The following is a 26,530-nucleotide window of genomic DNA, read 5'->3' on the forward strand; positions in this document are numbered from 1 at the left end:
ATCCACATGCATCTAGGCTATCTTTTCTCATTTAACATCAACAAAATTAACTTCCTGTCAGTAAATTATATGTAGTTAAACACTATTCTAAGCATGTTGAACTTATGGCAGTTTAACTGTTTTTCGTCAGTCAGGCTTTTTGCATATGCAATATACCTCTTAACCAGTTCAAAGAACATCGCCCAACCCGGATGCGTTCCAAGCCATTTTGTACCATTGCATAACTTGCCATCACCGCGGTTTCAGCCGTAGTTTATGTTCTCGAGTTAATTTAATCCTAATTAAGCACACTTTCATGCACCGCTTGCTCTCTCACTCAGGTCATTTCATCTGTCCCCCTTTTGCATCACCTTTCACACCGCGGCAACGTGTTCCGCTGAACTCGGCTTGGTGGTGAGTTCGTCGCTTATTCACCACCCGCCAAGTCTCCGCTCTTTGGTCTTACTCTCTGCGCAACCGAATGAACACCATGGCGGCGTCATCGGCTCACGGCAACCAACAGCACGCGGATGCTGGTCACGTTCTGCTGTTACTGTTGCTGCTCATTTCACTCTCACTCTCGTCTGCCCAAGTCACCTACCTTGGCAGTGAACAAGCGACGAACCTTTCCTAGCGATTCCGCTTGCCACCGGAGTGGGATCCTCTCTTCATCTGCTTCTTCGGATCGGGGAAAAAAAGATCCAAACTTGATCTGTATAATAGCGTTGCGCGGGTTAAATTTTGATGGCATTTAGCATATTAACGTCGGACTCGTCAGGTGGTTTTCGGAAACCCCATTCGCTTTTAGTATCAGTTTGGTTTGTTTTCCTTTTTCCTCTTTTCTGAAACGGCTTCGCTCCGGACGCCTTTCAGTGAAAGCCGGTCTAGAAAGGGCTCGAATCGGAAATTCGCTGCCAGCAAAAGAAAAAAAAAACAGCGAAAAGGGAACGAAGACGCAAGGATCTAAAGTGGAATCGTGCGTGATTGGAATAACAAATCGGAAAAAATAGGAAGGATCGGTGGAATTTAAAACGATTACCTGTTGTTGTTTTGGCCGTCCCAAAAATAGCTACGAACGAAAGATTTCAAACGTGAAAAAAAGGTGGACCAAGGAAGAAAGGGTTCGCCCGGAATTGTGCGAGAGTGTTTTAACGATTCAGAGCTCCAGGAAAAACGTGCAAAATAGTGGTTTTTGAACAAGCGAAAATTCTACCCGGGAAAAGAAGCGCCCGAGTGAAGTGAAAGCCTACATTCCGCCGTGCAGAATCAGAACCGGTCGGATTGTGCGGTGTTTGAGGATTATTTGAGCCCTTGTCGCCGACGAGCCGTTCTATCGCCGGAAGGATCCGGGAAAAGGAGACACACGTCGCGTGGATAAATTTTGCAAATCGAAAATGGTAAGTGAAAAAAGGGCTCCGCGCTTGTTTGGGAACGGGAAATGTATCTGGATTGTTTGCTTATTTCCGGTAAATGGTTTGTTAGTCTGCGAAGGCGGGGAAATGCTTGTGCCTCGGTGTTTCTGCGATAAGAACTTTACCGAACGAATTGCGATTCGATTGAGATGGTCGTCGGTCGTTGAAGAGGAACTTGCTGTCAGTGAACGTCGAGTGAAATTTATCGCTATTTAACGACCTGCCTTTTTTGTGTTGCGTGGATCTGTGGAGACAAGTGGACTAACGTCTATTTTTTCCTGTGAATAAACACTTTCCCGACCCTTCGGCAAACTGGGAACATCTGTGGGCGCACAAAGTGTGAATGCATTAGGGTTTTACCGCCTGTGCAAACACTCATCACGGGCTTAAAGTGAAATCTGTTGCCGTCAAAGAAAGGAAAAAAAAAGATCGACTCCTTAGTTCGAAAGAAAGTGAGAGCTATCAGTAATTCCGCATGACGACGACGACGACTCCAGTCGTCTGTTTAGCATATAAATCGCTTTTCTATGACTCTCCCAAGCCCCCGAGTTCGGTGCCGGTGGTGGATAGCTCAAAGGCTCATCATTCGATGCAGTTTGGGGCTTTTTTGTTTTCGATGCGATGGATTTGAATATTTTATTCCGGTTGTGATATGCACAGCACCGACCGGTGGCGATTCGTGGCGTGACTTTCGTTGTGATTTGGTTTCACCGGAATTGCATATCGAAGGACTGAGCAGAATATAAATAAATGCTGGTAGTGTGATGCAGGAGGTTGATTAGTTTTTTTTTTGCGACGTCGGTCATGATTAGATTGGGTGAACGCCTGGCGGTAGGGATTATAAATAATTCAAAACATTCATGCTAATTGAAAATGACTGGAATCAGCAATAAACGTCATCATGATGAGATGTGAATTTTCTTTCTATATCGACTGAATATGGCTAAAGGTCGATTACATCTACGCAAGATTTCCAAATTGCTATGGAACGATTGGATCGATAAATTAAACCAGTGGTCCCGCCGAGTGAATTTGTGCGGCCCGCAGAATGCTTTTGGTCTGTTTGGTTTATCAAATAAAAATTTCCTTGAATTTCATATCAGAGTTCGTCTGGAACTCTTTTTGAAACTTCTTTTTTCTTCATCCTCTGAGCTATTTTCAGAATTCTATCTAATTTTTTTTAATTCCTCTCGAATTTTCCATAAAATGTCGTGATTATTTGCCTCCGTTGGAATAGTCCCAAAACTCCGTTCTACATTTTTTTTTAATTCTATTTAATTCTCTTCAATCCTCGCATGGCACCATCCTCAGATGTTGTGAGTTTGAACTTCCTTGAAATTTAACTCAAAACTACTGCTAAATAACCTCTTCGTGACGCTGTCTAAAATATTAAATTTTCCTTAAGATTCCATTGGACTTTAATCAACTTTATATACAGATTCCCTTAGAATTCTCTTCACCATTCTTTTGAAATTAATGACAGAGCTCCTAAAAAGTCTTCTTGTCAATAGCTTTGATACTCTTGTCAGAACTTATTTGGAGTTGAGGAGTCTTGAATATTTTTTTTTGAATTATACTCTGAATTCTATATGAGTTCTTTTCAGAAATTCTGAAATTCTCCTGGATATTTCCTCAGAATTGCCATGTGATTGCACTATGAAATTGCCCAAGTATTTTCATGAAGCTTACTTCTCAAAGCCTATCAATTTCTTTTCAGAATTACTTTCTAGTCCCCTCAAAATTCCTTATGAATACCTTTCAGAGTTCCCTACAAGCTCATTTAGGAATAACCTTTGGATTATGCCAATTTTCATCGAAATTCCATTTCATTGTTTTCCTGTAAATACATTCTAATTCACGACAGATTCCATTATTTTTTCGAGCTCAAGGTCTCTAAAAAAAGTCCCACTACAATCTCTCACTTACCAAAATTCAACCGTGTTAACATGGCGTTCAGCATAGCAGCCTTCATGATTTTGTAGATCGGAAAATTTCGTAGGCCTAAATGAAGCCTGTGCTCATAAAATATGTATCAATCTATAGAAACAATATTTTTAATGAATCGTGATCTGTTTTTTTTTCAAGGTCTAAAAAATAAATTTGTTATTGATGCAATGAATTATGAGGAAAGTCACTAAATAAAAAACCTTGCCATTACCCCTGAAGCTTCCCAAGTAATCATAAGTTCTGATAAAAGGCTATTTGTGGCTTGAGCAGCTTGGTTGAAGGTGGTCTATAGAATTATAAGCAGCCTCATTTTTAAGTCGTTGTAAGAACTTGAAAGTTCCGGTACCATAATTGAAGAGCATTCTAAGCAGCTTCTGGTTGAACTTGAACGGAACTTTAAGAAAATAAGTTACACCAATTTTATATTTAGTTCGTACTTTATGAAAGTTATGTCTAAAGGCAGGTTTGAACGTGTATTGATTTATCAGCATTAGTATAAGTATTGAGCTCTTTGACGAGTTAAACCCAGTCCTTCTGCGTGAAAGCCCCAGCACAAACCGCTACCTCATCTGAAATATATTAATGTGAACTGTTGTCCCGTCTACTGTTGGAGTTTTCAGTGCCAGATTACTGACTTGAAAACGAAACACAACAACTTGATGGATTTTAAATTAGTGTTTGCCCGCATGGTATTCCAACACACTTGTGGCGCAGTGATTAGCCCCAGGTAACAATTTGATGCTTAACAAGTGTTGATTAATCGATTTCAATTGTACATAGACCACGTTAACCTTTTTCCAGCTTTTAAACATCTAAATCTGGTGATTTTAATCAGCCAAAAGCTTAACAGTATTATACATTATAAGCTTTTTAAGCCGTTAAACAACAGTTTATTCCAACCCTTGCTCAGCCTTCTAGTTTTATTTCAAAAATAATAATTAAAGACCGCTCCACATCTCATGCATTTATATGGAACTGCTTTAACTTGTTGCTGACTAATTGGATTAACATATTTATATGGTTAATATAAGTCTAAAAATTACCTTTGCATTTCGGGATTCGAACCGGCAGTCGCTGATTCATAGGCGTCAACCATACTTACTGGACCATTTAGGCATATGTGTGGCCAGGCATGGAAAATCATTTACATTCATTTCATGCATTAATTTACATTTATTTGCCTCTAACTTTTTTCATCAACAGTATACCGCAAAATGATGTATAGAGCTTTAGTTGGTTTTGTTATTAGCTTCTACTTTTGCTCATAATCCATATCTGTTATGGATCATGAATTAGAGCAGGCAGAACTTGTTACTGTTTTTCAGTGAATGTAAAATACATTCATTGAAAAACAGTAGTGGCTTCTGTTCACTCTGGTTCATCATGCATAAAAGATACGGATTTGAATTGTTAAAAAAAGGTGTACCTAATAACAAAACCTACAAAAGCTTCATACATTATTTTGTGGAATTCTGTTGATGAAAAAGTTAGGGGCAAATGAATGTAAATGAATGCACGAAATGAATGCAAATGATTTTCCATGTCTGTGTGTGGCAAAAGGTACGATCATTTACTTGAAGCACGTCAAATTTAATTTGAATAACAGCAACCGGAAGAGTATTATACAGCAATGCAGAATTGTAAGCATCAACTGGTGACAGTTAAACATTCCTCTCATTTTCAAGTGCACTTAACACAATGTGGACACAAGCATGCGATTTATTTTGACAGTCATTTGGATGCTATTTTAGTGCCATAATTGAGCGGTCTGAAAATTCAGTGCAATATAAAGTGGTGAACAGTTAAAACACAGAAGTACAAATGTTAATACTTCCGACGTCCTCGCAGACCACTTTTACCTTGAGCTATTCCTAAAAATCTCCTTTTCCTTGTCTCTACTGCTGCCACTGTCTGTAATTAAGAAAGTAGGTAGTGAATTTAGTAGAACTAAAATGCCAGACATGCAACGAGTGACACAGAAACCTACGACATTTAACAAATCAAGGTATCAAAATATGTGTAACGCATTGCTGATTGGTGGAGTTGTGTTAAGCTTAGATAAGGCTTGTTCAATCTTTGGATCAGCTAACCAATTGAGGTTGTATTATGTTGATACAATTGCACTACTAATCAAATATATATTCAGCCTGATATTAATCAGCTTTGTACACCTTAAATCAACCAATAATCAGCTTCTGTTCTTAATGTTCAGCTTGTATTGTTACTTGGGGCGTTCGTAGATTGCATGCCAAATGCATAGGTTTGAATCTAGAAAATTCCTCTTTAATTTGTTTATGTTTGGGTAGAATACTAATAAAGACTTGTGCAAATTGCTTCATGTGGGCTATGACGGACCTTTTAAGAAACTTTCGAGTTGCTTAAAAGCTCCGCGGGGAACTTGTTTGATACTTTAAAGTTGCTAAGAAGTTCCGCTGGGAGCTTGTTCGGAACTTTGTTGTGGACATGTTTTCAGCGTTGCCTGAAGTTCCCAAGAAGTTCTTAGGGATGCTTTTTGGAACTTTTTTTGAACATCAAGTTGCTAGGAGTACGCATTGGAATTTTATGGAACTTGAAAGTTCTGTCAGAACTTTATTCGAACCTTATGGAACTTGAAGGTTCTGTCAGAACTTTGTTTTAACTTTATGGAACTTGAAACTGAGTTTTATCGTTGAATGCAGAACTTTTGGGTACACAGCAAAAAATAAATTTTAATATTACGTCCAAGAGGATGCACTACAATCGTGTCGAAAATCTCATGTAATTTTTATGGCCACAATTATGAACAAATGCAGGAAAAGCAGTGTAAAGTGAGTTCATGCACTGTATTAATGATAATTTTGTCCTTTTTGGCAAGTAATATTACACCATATTTTCGACACGATTGAAGTGCATTCACTTTGATGTGATATTAAAATTAATTTTTTGCTGTGTACTTGGGCTGTCTCCCATGGTCGTTTTCATCATCGCCTTACTAAGATGCTGAGTGTGGCCCGCACTTTACGTAGAAACTTGCAATATGGCCCGCCATATGCCTTGAGTTGAGCACCACTGAATTAAAACTTCTTGAAGACTAATTGTAATCGTGGTATGAGTGAATTGCTGCAACATTTTATTTTATTACTAGATTGCATTACACAGCAAAACATTCTGAATTTTAATTGTGATGTAAACATTTATTCAAGTAAACTTGAATTTCATTTCACGCAAAGGAGCAACTTGTAAACAATGTTGTTTACAAAGATGGGCTTTTGTATACAATATTTTCAACTTTTCATGAAATGTATCAACAAATTTACATGATTTATAATGTAAAATTCTATGATATGTGACGCTCCATTTATGTGCATCATATTGAACAGAAATTTACACTACTTTTTCGAACTGTGTAGACCAAAAAGTATTTTACGTTATTTAATGCAATCTACCTACCTCTCCAAATGTAAATTTGAGTACACTTTTTATAACTACAACCTGGGCTGAGAAGTTGAAGTCGGAGTTGGAGTCGGACGAATTTTTGAGCATTACGAGTCGGGATTGGAGTCGAAGTCGCAAAAACAGTGCTGACTCCTTAGCCCATAATCAATTCGAATGAAATTTGAGTGCCTTTCACTGCGGAGTTAACTGTTGATTTCGAAGTTTGTATTATTTTATGAGCATGAGCATGATCAACCGCCCGAGGATGCTACTTCGTTATTGCCAGATCAGCTGTAATTACACAGAGAACCAATAGACTATGCTTGGGACTAGCATTCGTCCACAATGTGTATGAACTGATGATCTCATACTTTACAATAGGCAATACCAGAGGCCGCGTCCAGATGCAGGTGAAGAAAGGATTGGGTAGGAATTTGTTGATGTGACACTCGCTTTATTGGAAGCCGAGAACACCTCTGCACTTCCACGATGAATCACTGCACTAGGATGTTGGATAAAATGGATGAGTATAAAGCAGGATTCGTTTTGGTAAACGACAAACTGAATTGATGTCCTAACGATCCTATATCGCGAAAAAGCTTGGGATTGCTCAGTAAGAAAAATCGTTTGCCACTAGGTAAACGAGCTCCTTATCTTAAAACACACCACTTGTGATAGATTTGATGTTATTACCAAGTTCTTCTTCTTCTTATTCGCATTTCAAGCTTATTGCTAAGTGCATATTAGCTTATTGCGTGCTCTTAACTTAGTGTTCTAAATGCTCTTCCACAGTTTTTAATTGAGAGCTTTCGAGGCCAATACCAATGCATGAATTTGTATATTGTGTGGCTAGCACAATGATACTCTATGCCCAGGGAAGTCGAGAAAATCCACTCCAACCCAGAAACTTCCCTCGACCCTGCCTTTACTGACTAGGCTATGAGGCCCCAGCACCATGTATTCATATTAATAAATAATGCGGTTAACGAATCTTGAATGTGAAGGGGCCGGAGATTAAACCCATGATGTTCTGCTCAGTAATCAAGAACGGTCGCTCTAAGGCCATAGAGCCCCTCATATCACATAATACAGTCTACGATCGAGTTATTATAACCAATCGAACTGGGCACCGACGTTGACGACAAATTTTGCAAAACACATGATAGACAAGCGATGTGACTATAAATTTCCTTATTAAGAATGGATCTGAAACTGATCCTACGTTTTTCCTGCGAAGTAAGCAAAAGTGGCTGTCTAAGGCAGCCGAGTCCCTCATATCAGAACACACCATTCAACGGACACCAAACCAAAATTTGAGTTCACCCGATCGCAATACCACACCGCACTAGCCCCTCGAAGTCTACACGGGAAACACCATGGGAAAAGTGATCCTCCAATTCACCCCATCTCAACCCATCACAATAATAATCCACAGGGAAGCCTGCTATTTGCTTCATTGTGAATCATTATCAGCTACAGCCCCGCTGATTGTCACCCTTCTATCGAAAAGTGGCAACAAGTGGACGCTATTTATATTGATTTCTCGAAAGGCTTCGTCAAAGTGCCCCGCGAACTTGCCTTTCACAAAATAGATCACCTTGGTATACCATCTTGGATCATAAATTGACTGGGATCGTATCTATCTAAATCTGATGAGTTTTCAATTCCATCAGGTGTTCCACAAGGAAGTCCTTTAGGTCCCCTGATCTTTGTGTTATTCGTAAATGACCATATTCTGTGATCCGAAAATATTTCGAGCGATACAATCACCTCTGGACTGTTGTAGAGCACAAGCTGACGTAGAGTGGCTGTCTAAATGGTGCCAAGCAAATGGAATGCACAGGAACGTTGATAAATATGTTAAACATTTACGTGTGCTCGGTCTCTAATTGCGAAGGACTACATGCTGCTGCTTTCACTCTTAGAAAGAGTCAATTCAATCATGGATTTAGGAGTCATGAACACATCTCGTTAACAGTTGCTAATGCGTATGCGATTCTCGGAATCATGGGCCATAATACAGCTTATTTCGACGACATTTATACTTTGAATTCGCTGTATCGCATACCGTACAGGTTTGGATTTCATATCATAATATTCATATCCCACGAATCGAATGAGTTCAGAAATCGAACGCTTCGTCAGGTATGCTTTACGGGGTCTATCTTGGAATGATCCCTTCAAGCTACAACCTTACGATCAACGGTGTGCACTTATTGGAATGCAAACTTTAGAGAGCAGATGGTTTATGCTCCAGAGGTTGTACGTCTTCGACACTTTAACCGGCAACATCGACTGTAACAGTATACTACAAAATTTGCACTCACATACACCTGCCCACCAGCTACGAAATCAGCAAACCCTGGGGATTCCTAGTCACCGAACCAACTACGACCAACGGTCTGCCGGCAACGGTCTGCAGCACGCGTCTAATCCATTAGACGCGTGCTGCAGAACCTTCAATGTACAGTCTGCCATGTATATGATTTAACTGCCGCCAGTGGTGTAGTGGTAAGCGTGACTGCTTTCTCACCCCAATGGGCCTCAGTTCAATCCCAGCCTAGTTCGGTGGGATTTTTCTGAGGAATAAAAATCTCTTGTCACGTCTTTCTTCGGAAGAGAGGTAAAGCCGTTGGTCCCGGCCCATGTGTGTTTGAATGAGTGCGATATCCCACGCAGCTGTGGAAGCAGACTTCCTGCACATTCGATTGCCGGCAATGGATGGCAATCGATGTCCGTCGGTGATTGGCACTATATTGCGGACCAGAAACCGACGTTAAATAAAGCAAAGAAGATGTATTTGATTTCGTCATTAGTAAATTAGTCTTTAAGAATAGGATTTAGGTATTCTGTTGGAATACACACTTAGAAATTACGATTTTTACACGAGACGTAATTCAGCTTTAACGTAAATTATGGAACGTAAACAAACATGGCAAGCAAAATTAAGTGTCCTGAAACTGAAACATATGCAACAAGACGAAAAGTGCGTTTGATTGAATTGAATTTTTCGTCCTTTTCAACTAATTCTTATGTCAAAAGGGCCGCTTGCATGTGTCGGTCTCAGGGCACTTAAATTTACATGTCTTTTTCGTAGTGCGCATGTTTGAATCGAAGTGTGCCAAGAGAAAAATCGCGAATCTTTATTTTTCTTGTGCAACTCGGGCGAGTGGATGGCAGATGGAATTTACAAATGGTGCCCGATTTTTGAACCGTTTCAGAAGGAAAATCTTTGGTGAACTCATTTAATATTTTTATGATTAATATTTTATCAAAATTATGGGATGTATGTTTAGAGGAATACTCAGCTGATGACATAAAACACACACATTTTAGTAATTCAATATAAAATTTATAAAAGTGATAACGCAAATCCCAAAAGTCAGTGCTGTTAATTTTCACATCATTCAATTGAAGATGAACCAATACAACCATTCAATCAATTCTGTGAAAACCAATTCTCACATGTCCATAATTTGAAGAGTCCCTTTCTCATTCGAAGCTCATCGTCACTGTCATTTGAGTCACTCACTATCATTTGATATACGACAGTGGGGTATGGAAGAAACCCAGCAAAATGGTCCCGAACAGACAAGTCGACCCGATGTTGGATCAATGTTAGGCAAATTTAAGGTCGATATTAACCCAATGTCGCATTGTTGTCGAGTCAAATTTGAGTTTATGTTGGGTCAATTTCGGGTCAACATCGGGTTGGGGTTCGGTTGAAGCCAGGTTGGTATTGGGTTGGCTTAGCTTTTCCGTCAGAATGTCGACCAGAGCTCGGATTATGTGTAGGTTACACTCAATTGAATGCGTTTCTCAAATGAGAATGATTCATGCTTACGTCAAATGACTAAGCAACTGATATCACCCATTCGAAGGAAGTCCTCTTTGCTAGCGGATAGCTGCTTTCCTCAATTTCAGCAAAAAATTTTAATTGATTTTGAGAATTTGCAGCACAACCAACATAATTCGAATGACAATGTTCCATCGGAAGAATAGTTTTAAATCATGGCCAATCAAATGGAATTGACCGAATGCTTTTACTCATTTCATTTTACGATGGCCCTCAGGTTTTATTTGAGAATCTTTAAGGCATGAACCATTAACAGCTGCATATTGCTCACTTGGTATTCATTTAACTTAATTTATTACATTACGTGGGTTGAGAGTTACCATCAGGGCACCCGTTTGAAGCAATTAGGACAGCGAGAGTGGAATTTTCAGTTTCCTTACGTTAAAATTTCGTAGTTTGAGGGTGGGTTCTTCTCCCCCACATATTGGGACATCCTCTCGTACGTACACTCTTCCCCCGGAGAGCGCGAGTAATACGTACCGCGTAAATCGAATTCGCGTAAATGGAGTACACGTAGCATATGGGATTTGACCTAATAGGGACCAACAGGGAATATCTCACGATCCTGGACATATAGAAGGTTACTGTCTTCGGCGAAGTTGTTCAATAGGTCAAGATCTAAAGGTTGGTGGACAGAAGTTTGGATTTTTCTCACTACGCGGCGCTAGTGTGCATGAATTAATAATGCCCTTGTTTTTGTGATATCTTGATATCCTTGTCATCTTGGAAGTTGCTTTTTTGGGCGAAGTTGTTCAGTAGATCAAAACCTTATTGTTGGTGGACAGAAGTTTGGAATTTTCTCACTACGCGGCGCTAATGTACATTTATTTGTGATATCCTTGTTTGTGTGATATCTTAAAATCCTTGCCATTCTTCGGCGAAGTTGGGCGCTGGGAGTTGTTGATATGACGCAAACTGAGATTTATGAACTGATTGCAGAAAAGGAAACAAAGGTTGAAGAAGTACTTGGAGATCTTGAAACTCCTGGTGATTTGGACGATAGCCTTGAGATGCCAGCACCAAGCGCTCAATAATTTAAGGACCAACACCAAAAATTAACCGAGCTGCAGCGCTTTGCCACTCTCGACTAAGGCTTTCGAATAGCTGATGGAATGTGAAAGCCTTCTTTTGGGATGGAAGGAAGATGCTGAGATGTAATCGTTTGTACATATACATCAAATGTTAAAAGTACACTATCAGAAACCGAAATAAACATTGATTGATCAAAAACCAAATTCTCATTTAATTTTTTTTCAAAACGGAAAATTCAACATGATAGGCCACATACTAAACGTAGCAAATTTCCACCAAAAGGATTCTGTGCTTCGTTTTATTTCCTGATTATTTTTTTACAACCATACCAAATATGATTGTTATTTAAATTTCAACTATCTATACGCAAACTGATAAATAGCAGCTGGGTGAAAATTACAAAGGAATGATAAAAGTGATATTGCTGAATGACGAAGTCGACTCTCCTAGACTACTTTCCATGTTGAACTTTTGTGGTGCTCGAATTCGTCTCCTGCAGCAAACAATGTTTAAGGGCAGATTTCATAATGTTCTATTTTCCTAGAATGACAGGTTCTTGTTATAAAGCACGAAGAACATCTCACATATACAGCAGTAGGACGAAGTTGCCGAATCATCAACTAATTTGTTTAAAAAAATTAAGGTCTTGGCCCACTGAACGGCTTTGCCGAAGATTGCAACTTCCTAGATGGCAAGGATATCAAGAAATCACATGAACAAAGAAATCACAAATTCAAACACACTACCGCAGCGTAGTGAGAAAATTCCAAACTTCTGTCCACCAATCATTAGGTCTTAATCCAATGAACAACTTCACCAAATGCAACAACTTTCTAGATGGCAAAGATTTCAAGATATAACACAAACAAGGAAATCATAAATTCAAGCACACTAGCGCTGCGTAGTGAGAAACTTCCAAACTTCTGTATACCAATCATTAGGTCTTAATCCACTGAACAACTTCTCCCAAGACAGCATTTTTTTAGATGGCAAGTATTTCAAGATATCACATAAACAAGTAAATCACAAATTCAAGCACACTAGCGCCGCGTAGTGAGAAACTTCCAAACTTCTGTATATCAATCATTAGGTTTTGATCCAACGAACAACTTCATCAAGGGCAGCAACTTTCTAAATGGCAAGGATTTCAAGATAAGACATAAAAAAGGAAATCACTAATACATCACACAAGCGCCGCGCAGTGAGAAAATTTCAAACTTGTGCCCACCAACCATTAGATCTTGATCTTCTGTTGAACTTTGGCCAGGACTGTAACCTGCTATATGTCCAGGATCGCGAGATATTCCATGTTGGTCCCTATTAGGTCAAATCCCATATGCTACCCCAGGTAACATTGCAAGCTTTATAGAGGATTTATAGCATTCTACAAGTCTAAATCATGGTCTACAGAACCCTCATAAAACCAAAATTGTTACGTGTACTCCATTTATGCGATTCCCTCGCGTAAACGGAATCATTCAAGACCAACGTAAATGGAATTCATGTAGACCGAGTTCGCGTTCTTCGGGGGGAGAGTGTATCATTTATTCTTTTGTTTTTAAGAATGTACAATAATTTCCCTAGAATTGAGAATTGGAATTATCGGAATTGTTTCTCAGGATTCCAATAGTATATAAAAAATAATCGCAGACTTATATTCTAGATGCAGGATTCTAGAAGGACATTTGCTGAAAACTTTGGTCAGCTGAAGATCTGATGAATAATTCATGTTCAACTTGCCGCCTTAAGAGAATATCTGAGAGCCGTCTTTTAAAGTCTTGAACAAGTTGTTTACCCCAACTCATGAACCGGGGAATTAGAGATCAGAGATGTTATTTTTTTTTCATCATCGGACTTAATGTGTCTAAATGAAGTCTGATGGCGAAAAGCCTAGAAAAGGCGTAAAAACCCCATATCTTTTCGAAATACATGAATCACAATAATACAATACAATTACAACGAACATTAATCAAGTCTATAGCAAAAAAAATTTATCCTCATATGGCATAGAGTTGTCCGTGAATCAGGTAGAAGTCCTCGTCCTTCTCAGGAGTCTGCGTTGAATACGGTGACGAAAGGTTTCCGCTGCACAGTTAAAGTCGAGAACTCGTAAAACTCGTTGAAACGCTCAGACATGAACCGTATTGGGTCATGCAAGCTGTAGTTCGCAGCACGAGGTCCAAGATGCAGGAAACTCCTCGACCGAAGAACTCGTTCGGGTGCGTAGATTTCGAATTCAGCCAAGATTCCTGGAGAGTCGATATCACCAATAAGTACTTTCGCTGCGAACACGGCCTGACTAATCGTCCGCCTATGTTCTAGTGTTTCAAGACCCAGGAGTTGACAACGATCTTCGTACAGCGGAAGGTTCACAGGGTCATTCCAAGGAAGGTGACGAAAGGCATACCGAACAAATTTCCTTTGAACAGATTCAATCCTCGCTATCCAAACTGCTTGATACGGGCACCATACTACCGAGCTGAATTCCAAGATTGATCGCACTAGATAGCAGTATAGAGCTTTTAGACAGGCAGGATCGCGAAACTCGTCAGAGATCTTGAAAATGAACCCGAGTTGCCTGTTAGCTTTCGCAACGATGCCCGAGCAATGAAGCTTGAATGTTAAGGCGCAGTTCAGCGTGATTCTTAGGTCACGAACATTGTCCACACGTTGCAGAAGTTGGTGATTTATCGTATAGTTGAATGCCACTGGTTTCAGCTTGCGATGAAATGAGATAATATTACATTTTTGTACATTCAACGTGCGATAGTTCCTTGAGCGCCACTCTTCAAAAGTATCGATTAGATGCTGAAGCCGCAAGCAATCGGTGAAGCTACGAACAATCACATAGATCTTCACATCATCCGCGTAGAACGATTGGCAACCAGTTGGGAGGATCAGCCCGGCCTCATTCACAAAAATCGAGAATAGCAATGGTCCCAAAATGCTACCTTGAGGAACACCGGAGCTGTTTGTAAAATAGTCCGATTGCTCTGATCCGATTCTATCACAAAGTTCCCGATTGGTCGGATAGGACTTGAACCAACGAGTTAAACTCGTGGATACACCGAGTTTTTCAAGTTTAGCTAGCAGTATGTAGTATGCGTCGTTGATGATGATTTCGAAAACTTTAGAGCAGGCACTGAGTGATGTGATCCCTCGGTAATTTTCAACGTTTCTCTTGTCTCCTTTTTTGTAGATCGGGAACATGAATGACGATTTCCAACGCGTAGGGAACTCCCCCTGCTGTAATGAAATATTGAACAGCTTCGAAAGCGGTGTTGTAAGCTCTGAACAGCATCGCTTCAGGATGCTTCAGGGGATCCCGTCAGGGCCAGCAGCATTAGAAAATTTCAGCTTCTTGATGGTGGATTCGACGAGGTGTACTGTAACCGAGGTAATCGAAAAATTGAAAGCATCACTGGGAGTGTCCCTCACCGCTTCAGCAACTTGGGACAACGAAGCCGTAGTGTCATTGAAAATGCTTTTGAAATGTTCTGCCAGAAGATTACATTTCTCAAGGGAATTGCTGGCGATTCTATCACCCATGTGAATTTCGACTGGTAGCCCCTCCTCGTTTCGTTTGGTAGTCACGAATGACCAGAACTGCTTTGGATTAAGCCGTAAATTAGCCTGCACACGTTTCGTTGCTCGCTGTTGAAAATAATATACCTTATACCTCAGAACATCCCGGCGGCGCCGACTGGGATTGAACCCACCCAGCCTACTGGAGTAATCACGCTTACCACTACACCACCGGCGCCACTTAAGATGTTCATCTTGATAATCCTGTATTGCAAAATTATCCAGAGGGCTCTCTTGAAATCTTCGGTTAGCTGAAGATCTTTTGAAAAATTCCTGATGAACTAGCCATCCTGAGAGATGTTAGATAAATTCTTGCTAATCCGGAAGACTTGAAAATATCCAGACGGCATTACCGAATTCTTTGGACAGCTACCGGACTTTTGAATAATTTCCGGTGGGCGGTTGAAAATCAAACAGAATCAGCTTCCGCTTAACGATTTGCTCGAAATAAGAGTAATATGCCAACAATTGACCCCCTACCCTTATTTGAAGCCAAGACTTCACAGGCAGCAGTTTCAGCGCTGAGCTGAGCAACCTGAGTAGGCAGTTTCCAGGAGATGAAATTTTTCGAATCTCCAATTCTACTTTCCCGTTTTGCAATGGATATTCTAGGAATGGATGCCATCTTCAACGCTATCGAGTATTTGCAAGTCATCTATATTTTTGCATTTCTCATATTTTTCCCCCGTCCCATTTCCATAACCATTCACATCGTTTGAAGTGGGATCGACTGGCTGAGTGGAAAGTGAAATCCTTCCCTTCATTACGAAATGGATTGACCCTCGAAACTGGCGGCCCTTTTCCGTTTTTCTCATCCCGAAAGAAGTGTCTTCAATTTCCTACAGAACATCATCGTTTCGAATCGGTTTGAGAGCGAGAGTGGAAACAGTAGAGCCCTAACCTTTTCTTTTTTTTGCCACCGACCGACCGACCGTCCGATGAGAAATGGGTAGCAGCAGCCTAACAGCATTATATAACCATGTGGAGAATCGTAGATAATACTCCAACAGCCAAGCAAGAGTAGTCGAGCTGAAATTGAAAATGCACGGGTGTGGATCGTGAAGAGCGTGCTATTGAAATCCCCAGCGACGAACCCGCAAAACATAAAAAAAACCAGTCCCAAACCCAAGTCTCGTGCGATGATGATGATGATGATGATGGAGTAGTTTGATTTGGTTAAAAGAGCGTAGGCAAAACAAACCCGCAAAAAGAAGGGTCTTTAGTCGGTAGGCAGACGGGTGGCCAGCGAGAGAAACAAAACAAAAAAATCTTAGATGAAGATTGAAATTTGAAAGCGGGAAAAGCCACCACACACCACACAAAGATGATCGATTGAGGAAAACACGAAACGAATGCATGATTTAGTAACACCTTAGTGGTTTCCTTCTCTGTTGGTGGGGGACGGGGAAAGAAGGGGTATGTTTTGTTTCGTCTGCTCGGATGATTTGTTCACGGTAATGTACTTTTGTGCTTTGCTCGGGATGGGTTGCATGATGAACGTGATGCAGAATTCGAGCGGGTGGTGCAGCAAATTATGTCATGCAGTGTAGCAGTGGGGCATCCATCCGCACCTGACCCGGTGAGATTTTGGCATACTTTGTGCGGTGATGCAATGGTGGAATCTGGTGAAAGGGTTTTGTTGCAATTCGGGGATTAAGTAAGCGGAAATGTCAGAAACGTGAGAGCACTTCCGATCCGGGATGAACGTTTTATTTTTTTCATGATCATGAGTTGAGATGCAAGCTGATAACGAACGAATTGTCGTACAACCGCTGCGCTTGTAAAGTCACGACAGATCAATCCGCTGCGAACCGAGCTGTCTTCCCTTCCTCTTTTTTTTATTTTGGTTGGAAGAAGAAATGCCCTGAAGGTTAAATTAGCACGTCAAAGCGAAGCGCATACCTACTAAAAGTCACACTCTCCGTTGGATGTCTGTCTGTGAGTCAGACGCGGTGTGAAAGTGAAAATGATGGATGGGCTGTTTATCATACCAATTATGGGATTGATGAAATGAAGTCTTGTATGGTGAACCGAAATAATGGAAGCGACCCCGTTTCGATAAGTTATGTATTTTTCTGGGGTTTAATTGTTTAAAGCTGCTCACAGGAAAGTTGTGAGTCAGGAAGAGATCCCGGTGTGTATGGTAGGACAATATTATAATCTAAAAATATGCAGTACGGAATCCTTCACTATTCCAAGGTAAATCATGGAACGTTAACAAACTTGTCATGTAAAATTAAGTGTACCGAAATCGAAACATACGCTACTCGACGAAAAATGCGTTTGATTGAATTGATTTTCTCGTCTCTTTCAACTGATTTTTATGTCATAAGGGCCAGTTGCATGTGTCGGTCTCAGGGTACTATGGATTTTTCGTAGCGTAAATCAGTGGCTCAAATAAATCATAAATCTTATATTGATGCAGTGCATATTCTATCCAGCAATTTACTGGATTCGAACCCGTTGTTCAGCATATTCGTTCTATAGACCATCTTCAACCAAGCTGCTTAAGCGTCAAACAGCTTTTTATCAAAACTTTTGGTTACTTGGGCGAATCCAATAAGAATTGTTTTCAAGGACAAATCCCTTTACAGATTCTTTTAGAAAAAAAAAATTGATATTGGGCAACTTCCATCATCATCCCTTGATCGATTATTGATCTCTTTACCTTGAACTGTTGCAAGAAATGTGTGAAATATAAAAATAACTGCAACTTAAATATGTATGCGCGGGCAGGGACGGCGTTATATTAGTAAAGAAAAATGATAACTCCAAACCTGAAGTTATTAGGAATCGCTAAGATCTATGCAGTTTCATGAATTGCACTTTATCTTACTTATCTGCGGATTTTCCGTCTCCTAAGCGTAAGAGGAGCGACAAAAATGATTGTGTGAGTAAAGTTCTAATGTAAACCATTTACGTATATTACAGTGGAACATTAGAGGTATGAATGAACAGTGTATAACATACCAGGCCCATAAGCTCGAACATTCTTGATCATGATATTTGTAGAGTTGATGATATTCCAAGGCCAAGGAATGATACCATCCTTACTGATGTAAGTGACCTTATACTGTCTTTCAAGTTACACGATGCGAGGGAAAAAGTCACACTTACTAAAGAAGTCATTTATTGTCATAAGCTTGAAATGGAACAACATTATGTCAGCTTATAATTCGCTGCTAACTAAACACTTCAAAATCATTACCAGGCAAGTTAATACCAAAGGGAATTATTGTCCGTGGATGAATTTCAATTTGTGGTCATTGATCAGAATTAAAAAATAAACTACATTAATCAAGTGAAGAGACATCCTAATGATCATGTGTCCAATAAAGTTAGTTCTTTAAAAAAAACTACAAGGGACAGCCCTATGAGGTTGTACGCAATGATGACGTAGGACTACGTGTTCTTATATAATAAATGTTATTTGTTAATAACAGCAGGAGCTTGTGTTTTGTGTAGGAATAGGAATTTAAGTGTGGTTCTCTCTGATTAAACTCTTTAGTATGACTATGATTGCCCTGAAAAGAAACTTTTGGTATGAATTTTAGTTGGGACATGTTCAGAAATTTAACTATTTTGGAAAACCTTGGTGGCCCTGAAAAGGCCGCAGCGAAGGAAACCTCAACCTTGCAATGATGAATGGGCACTAGACTGATGCAAAATTTGACTTTTTCGCTCTAAAATGGTTTCAAATCGGGTCCTGATAAGCCTACCAAAGTTACAACTCATTTGGATAGAAACAGACTTCGCACAAGCCATTTGAAGTTTACATGTAAATTACTATGGGAAAGCTCAACTTTTTGTTCATTGCCTTCTAGTCTTTTTCCATATTGAGCTGCGGAACAGTTCTATAGTTCTATAACCATTCTTATGGAAAATTTTCTGAAGATCGTTTCTATGTAAAACGAGACAGGAAAAAGTTATTATTTATTTAAGAATTTGGTAAACTTATGACATGATCAAGTAGCTGCTCTGTAGGTAACACTGTATTTTGCAGTGTGAAATAGTAGCCATGATTTTTGTGTCCTATTCAACGCCCCAGAAACACCAATGTTGCCTGCTGAGCAGTTGATTGAGCATGATCATAAGACATCAGCGCATTGAACCATTGATAACTTTCGATTCTTGCATTTAATCAAAAAGTAGTCTTGAGCAAAGTTGTAGCTGGAAAAATTTCCTACAAGTACAGTTGAAGGCTTTTGAAGTAAACCGATATGGTGAATTATTAGATAGACATGAACAAAAATCTTGGTTTTACCATAGTAATTCCCATACAAACTTCAAATGGTTTGTGCCATCTCAGTTTCTCACCAAATGGGTTCAAGTTTTGAGAGGTTAGTCAGGATGCGATTTGGAATCGTTTAAGTATTGTGGAGCGAAAATTTCAAATTTTGCATCACTCTAATGGGCACTCGAATGAGTCTCGGCGCGGCTGCTGCTGGACATGGGTTGACTAGGTGGCTGACACGGTTTGGAAGGACTATTGAACTAACTCTGAGTAGTTCTGTCCTATCAACCTCTATCGTGAAGATAAATTGGTGGCCTTGAAAAGGGCCGTTTGTGTAAATTCAATCAGCGATTCAACCGTATCAGATGTGGCACGTGAGCAGAAACGAGCGACACGCTGAAGGTAACAAACAGTGTGTTACCAAGTACCCAAATTTTCCGGTCCATGAATAGTTTGTTGTTTCTCCGTTTTCTCTGGTGAGTGGTGGTGGTCTTCTGCTTCTGGTCATACACAAAAGCCTTTATAAGAGCAGCAATTTGCTGCTTGCAATTGTCCTAAAAATACTCCATAAGATTGGTAATTTGATGCCTGGAAATTCAGAAACTAGAATTGACAAGAGCACGGCTTCCTCTCGAACGGCGAATCATAGTTGTCGTCTTCAAAATTTTGAAGATAGTATTGACGATGAAATTTGATTCACCTGAGAGATGCAAAGATACTACAGGGAAAGCCTGTGATGCGATTCAATAGATAATACGGCACTGGAAATCGAACGAAACACTAGATGCTAACGACACCACCAAATGGGAGGAGCTTAGGTCAGCTACTGTATGGACGAAAGCAACAATTAAGAGCATATCAGCTCCTTATCTTTTAACGGTTTTGTCGCTTGTCAATGGGACATGAAGAAATAATCATTTTTCGAAAGTTAGAAAATCATGCCCCACCCATTTTGAGTATTTTATTACACACTTCATCTGCTGTGACTTTCTAAATTATGCGTTGTATAGAAACAGTCGGTAGAATATCAGTGTTCACCCATCGAAAGCTCCCTCCCTTTTAGTTTTTTTTTCTCGTTAAACTCCTTCTAATCTAATCTCTAATCTAATCTAATCTAACACCAACACAGCCAGTTCTTGAAAGCATCCTGGAAAATGATGGATATACCTCCATAATGTTTCTTGTCTATTTGATAAACGTATGTTTCACATCGAAGATGCGCCACACATATCAAAACGTCCAGGCCTACTGTGCAGTATTTAAGGGGCAAGATGATTCAGAAAACATCGAAGATTTAAACACGATGCTTCAGAATCCAATAAATGGAAGAATCTTGGAAATCTCGTACCGTACGTTCCGATTTTGGTAATTATATAATTGTTTGGTCGCTGGAAGCATCAAAGCTAGAACGGTTTAGTGATGCTCCATTTTCTTCTGACGGTTGGGACATGAGCACTAACTATTGGGCCAGCCTTTTATGGCTTATGGCTATTCAACAATATTTTGATTTGAAATATACAATATAGAAATGCATAACGGTGGTGGTCATTACCCGAGTCTTGTCACTATTATTAAGTAAAAAAAGTAACAAGCACTAAAATGTAATCCTTTGATTACTGGAAAATCCTGATTCCCTAGTTTGAAGTTGTCACGACTAGGGTTCGGTGGTAGATCTTATACCAGTTACGCACCACAAAAAGGTGATCTCCTAACGTTACTGGTTTGAAAAGATAAAAATTTACAAAATGGAACGAACTCACCTAGTTTAGGCAATTGAACCTGAAGGCTACATGACATGTGTAGAAGTCCAATTGGGGGTTTTTTTTAAGGGTATCGAGGTAAATGCATATTCGTAATCTGCATTAAAAATTGATCCCAAACCCAAAATTTTACATCCCTACATCCTATTCGTAGAGCGACAGCTGTCGTAATTAACTTGTTGGATTAAGCTTGAAAGCTGATGAGAATTTTTCTCAAGTTCATCGCATGTTTTCAACATCCTTTCAAGTTATTGACTCCAACTATAAGCTTTGAGTTGTATTGTTTCCATTCAGTTCTCCTAGGATCTCTTATAGTGTTGATTAGCTTCATAATCAAATATGACTTGCTTATGATCGGACAAAGATGCTGACAGAAATCGTTGGACTACATAGTGTCCTTACGTTGATAACATTGTTTCAAATACAAATTCAAACTCTACAGGTGGCGAAGGTAGCATTTACCATATAACAAAAACCCTTGAAATTATTCAAAATTTCTAAAAGTTCCATCAACATTTTCCAATCACCATCATTTTTGTTTTCTTATGTATCTAATATCGTATTTGACTTTCTCCAAATATCAGGAAAAACCTTGAACCATTCCTATAAATTTTCCTTAACATTTGTGGGCAAAGCTCCCAAATCAAAACCTCCACATTATGGCGCAACGGATTTTTGTTTCGTCCTGGCACTCAGTCGCCCTTCTTAAGTCTCAAGTATGAGGCTAATTAAGGGGAAGATTATGGATATGATTATAATTAAATTCAAAAAAATACCAACATAAAGCTACCTAACTATGCATTCGATTTATGCGTTTAACTTAGAATACCTCTGGCGTTTTACAAATCATTACCAATTTGGTTTATACGTTGCTCAGAGTTACGACCTATCACAATCACGATCGCCAAACAGCTGATGGTAGTAACGCTTTGTACATTCCTATCAATGTGCTCGTCGACGCTCTCTCCATGACCATCCATCAAGTTGACGAAAGAAGTAAAAATCAACTGGTGAATCTCGTCTTCTGACAATCACGACACTCATCTGTGCTCGTTTTGAAGCAGCTGCTGCTTTGCTTGCTTATGTGAGTGTGTTGGTGAGTGAGCCCAACAGCTTCCGTTTAATATTGCCTGCTTTGTTTGTATCTCACACAGTCGAGCCTGCCGAGATGAACTTGGAATGCGTAGGCATTGTTTTCATTTTCTTCTGTCGTTTCGCTTTTTCTCGTCATCTTACTGCAGAAGTCTTCACTGGTTTTCGTTGCACTTTTCATCATCAGCAGCGAGTGTAACGTTTTGCTTGTGAGCAGCGACCATTACTAGTGATTGTTGTCTGCCATGGCTCTACCTCTCACTGCGTGACAAAACGTTCTTTCAGCGATAGTCGGTTGATGTGTAGACGAGTGTCACGTGAGTGTCATGATATTTTGCATCACTGACGTTACTGTTCAATTTAAGCTGGAGGAAGTGGATTTATGACACCTTGAGTAGTTATAAATTATGACTACTGTTAAGATGACATAAATTAATCACCAGCATAAAAGAACAGCAACGATAAATATATGTTGATTCATGCAAAATGGCACATCCCATGTGGCTCTCGTATAAGAACCTCGTAAAGGAAACTTTTACTTAGGTAGGAAACCTCGTGAACCCAACCTTTGCTACTTTTAGCAAAAGTGGAATGCCAAACTCCCCGAGCATGTGTTTACAATTTTTTTTCCAAAGTTATTTAAAACTTCTGTAAGGTTCAGGACTGTTCGAAGTGATTTTGTACGTGCTAAGCTTTTTTTGAAATGGTTCAGTACTTTCCAAAGTAGTCAAGCTTTTCCTAGACACGACCGCAGTATGACGTAGCATTTCAATATTTCGGTTATGGTTCAATGTTGGTTCAAGTATTTTTCCGGGAATGTAATAAATTATGAAAATTCTGATTTGGAATTCTAAACAAGCCGTTATACATTTTGGAGTAGCACCCCAGTATAGTACACAACGAAGCCATGCATGTTGTTGGATAAAACAATTGCCAAAAAATACGTTAATTTTTTCAGTAGCTTTATCATTAGTTTTAAATAAGGTCTCTGAAGCAGAGAAGAGAGTGCAGGTTGCATTTTATGATAAATCATCAGGCAGTTATTTTCCTTATCAGAATACGGTACTTTCAATATTGAAAAAAAATGTTGGTTCAATTGTCAGCGAATTTGAAGAGGAAAGGGTATAAGGATCATACGGAGTTTAAGTACCTCTTTGTTCTCCAATTTGGAGGACAACCCTAACAAAAAATTATCATGCATCATCATTATTTTCGTAGAATGGTGCAAAATAGAATACTGTGACTTTTCTCAAATCAAACGTTTGGTTTCCAATAAGTATGTAGGTGCTTAGTACAACATTATCTGAAAATTAGGGGGATTCAGTTATTAAATTTCAAAGTCAGAGCAAAAGCTCGTATACAGGTTCTCCTCCTGTTCAATGTTTTGATAATAAGCATCATAGTTTAAGTACACCGAGGTAAGTTGAAACGGTACGTGTATCTCTTACCGGAAGGAAATATTCACTGTAATAGTTTTTGAAAGGCATTCCCAACCAACAATTTTCGCAATGTAAACGCTTTACTCATTTCATTTATACAGCCTCAAGTTGTATTCAAACGTTATACGATAACAGCAAGCCTTTACTCAACCTCTATGCAAGCAAATCCGGCGAACTTATTCAGCTACTTGAGGCTGTTGGGACGGTTGGGACAAGCTCTTATTCCATATCCTTGAACGCTTCTATACATCTGTTATCCTGCTGTTTAGTTGTATGTGAACTTGAAAGGCGCTTATTCAACCTTTTCCCGGTTATCCAATAATCACTACCCAGCTTTCTCTGGAAGCCGGGTTAAATATTGCTTACGCTATTTTTTTGAAGGAGGAATTTATTGAGTTTATTTTGCAGTGAATCAAATTAATCGAAATTAGTTACAAGCACACCATCAAATTATTTACCCTGCACCGGAACCTGGAATCGAACGACTACGATGGCAGGAATCAGTACACACGACTGCGTTGAGAGGCTTAGGGGCTTCCATGGGGCGGTAGGCAATGCGTTCTGGGCTGACAGTTTCAGAAACTTGGCAGCTACGGTTCGGTGCAGTATGTTCAGAATCGGTGTTATAAAGGAAGCCGTCATCGGTGGACTGCAGACCGTGGTGATGAGGATTGAAATAAGCAACATTGGAAATGCAAGACGTGCTGTAACTTGAAGGCATATCAGGCGAAGAATTGTCCTGATCACATTTGTACTTGCCTGTTGATGCAAGCTGGAAGACCCCTGATCCACATCTAGTCACAGGACCGGGACGACTGTGATGAGCGCTGGCAGGAATCAGCGGGACTGGACTAGAGGAACCAGGGGCTTCCAAAATGCAGTCCATAGTGTGACCCGTACGTGAAGTTTGGTGACTCATGCTGTACAGTGGTTGTTTAATGCCGTTGGCAACAGAAATTCTACTCAACAGGAGGAAGTTGGTGAAGGATTTGGTATCTAGAGGCGTAACACTGAAACTCGAAAACTGATTAGACAAATACCTGTTGCTACTGGAAGCATACTTGCCTGAACATGAAGGTTGGGGGACCTCACCGCCATACTCGACCGCAGGGCCAGAACGACTATGATGACTGGAAACAGCGTGCGTGACCGGATCGAGCGGAACGAGGTCCCGCATAGTGCGACAGGCAGTGCGTTCTGGTATACAGGAATTGGGAATAAAATCGACTTCATCAAGTGATGCTGCAGCTTCGATTGAGCAACGCTGCATGTAACTCGGAATTAGATGCCATCCATTCCGGCAACGGGAGTGGAATAATGCAAAGGACCCGGAACAGGAGAGAATGAGATGGTCGGCGTGTTCAAACGAGGCAACCACATGTTTTTTGAACTTGTGTCTTCGAATTCGCGGAACAAAATCCCCTCTGGCCAAGTATCCGAACTCAAAGCAATTTCGCGTAGTTTTGTAACCATTCCGACCTTGTACGAAATAAAGCTCATTCGACTCGTATTGGATCCCTTTTTCACAAGCGGCACAACCTTTATCGGATCTTCGCCCTGAACGCTAGTTTTGACTAGCTTCTCAATTGATTCCGGTTTCACGATCGGGTGAATACGGGAGAGGTACAGCCAGAACAACTCAGCAGGCTCAGGAACAGTCCGAACAACAGCATCAGTCACCACTTTAGTACCACCAACAAGTGGTTTGCTAGTCAGTAGGGCTTCATCACGGCGACGTTTCAATGGGGGTTGACGGGTGATATTTCCGGAATCCAGATTTGTCGGAGAGGATGACGCGATTCGTCTCGTCAACTGAGCAATTTGCTGTCCTTGTTTGGCCATTTCATGTCTGATCTCAGCATGTGCAAGTTCGGACTTGAGTGGATAATGTTCAGAAAAGCCTTGTTCAGCTTCGTGTTCGCGCACCTCATGTGTATTATCCTATCGCAGAAAGCCATGCAGGAAACGGACTCTTCATCGCCTTTAACAGGTTTTGCGCATTTGTCACAAGCAGAACTCATGATGAATATGATAGCAACTGAACACGCGTGTGGAGATGCTCTAATACGCTCGTCACTCGAACGGTGGAGGTGGATTCAGTAGTGCGTCTGATCTTGATAACAATAACACAGTAGTAAACACAAGATTTCCGATACGAAATTGATTCAACACTAATTTCACAACTCGAAATATACACTATAAACGATATTTCCACGACGATCTTCACTTCTCGCTGATTGCTGACGTGTTTATGCAACGATACACAACGGAGAAAATAATTGAAAATAATGTTCGGCTAATTGCAACCTAAAACAAATAAAACTTATCATGTGACACCTCAAATCACATTGGAATTCAAAAACTAGTTCAATGGTAGTCATTTTGGGGGGCCCAGTTCCACATTGGCTACACCTAGCCATTTTTCGATCCCCCAGAGAAGTGGCGAGTTCTGTATATGGTCAAAAACCAGTTCAATGGCAGTTATTACGAATAGCCAGGATCACGCTGGCCACATCCATTCGATTTCCGGAAACCCCTAGGGAAGTAGCCACTTTTAGACTTGGATCAAAATCCATCATGCGATGCCTCAAATCACATGAGAATTCATCGGCTTCCTCTATGCTCTGTTTAAGAAACTAGGAAAGTAAACAGAAAATCATGTTGATGCGCGCATAGGAAATTGTACACTACTTGACTAGCCTATTGGTCCCATGCAAATCGACAGTACCCCATTCTAGTCAAAATTCTAGTACTACACAATGTTTGTTTTGATTCGCTAT

At 40.1% G+C, this 26,530-nt stretch overlaps 1 protein-coding gene across 1 annotated transcript in view; it reads left to right on the forward strand.

Annotated features, from left to right (window-relative positions):
- The first annotated feature begins 884 nt into the window (after positions 1–884).
- LOC135709136 (uncharacterized) overlaps positions 885–26,530 on the forward strand; it is a 142,477-nt gene continuing 116,831 nt past the window's right edge. The window contains exon 1 of the mRNA XM_065231343.1: positions 885–1,376. Coding sequence (XP_065087415.1) covers positions 1,374–1,376 — 3 coding nt within the window. The 5' untranslated portion in view covers positions 885–1,373. The remainder of the gene's footprint in view (positions 1,377–26,530) is intronic.

This window comes from Ochlerotatus camptorhynchus, unplaced genomic scaffold (assembly GCF_037179485.1).
Source record: "Ochlerotatus camptorhynchus isolate MF236.1 unplaced genomic scaffold, CSIRO-AGI_Acam_v1.1 ptg000033l, whole genome shotgun sequence".
Taxonomy (NCBI): domain Eukaryota; kingdom Metazoa; phylum Arthropoda; class Insecta; order Diptera; family Culicidae; genus Ochlerotatus; species Ochlerotatus camptorhynchus.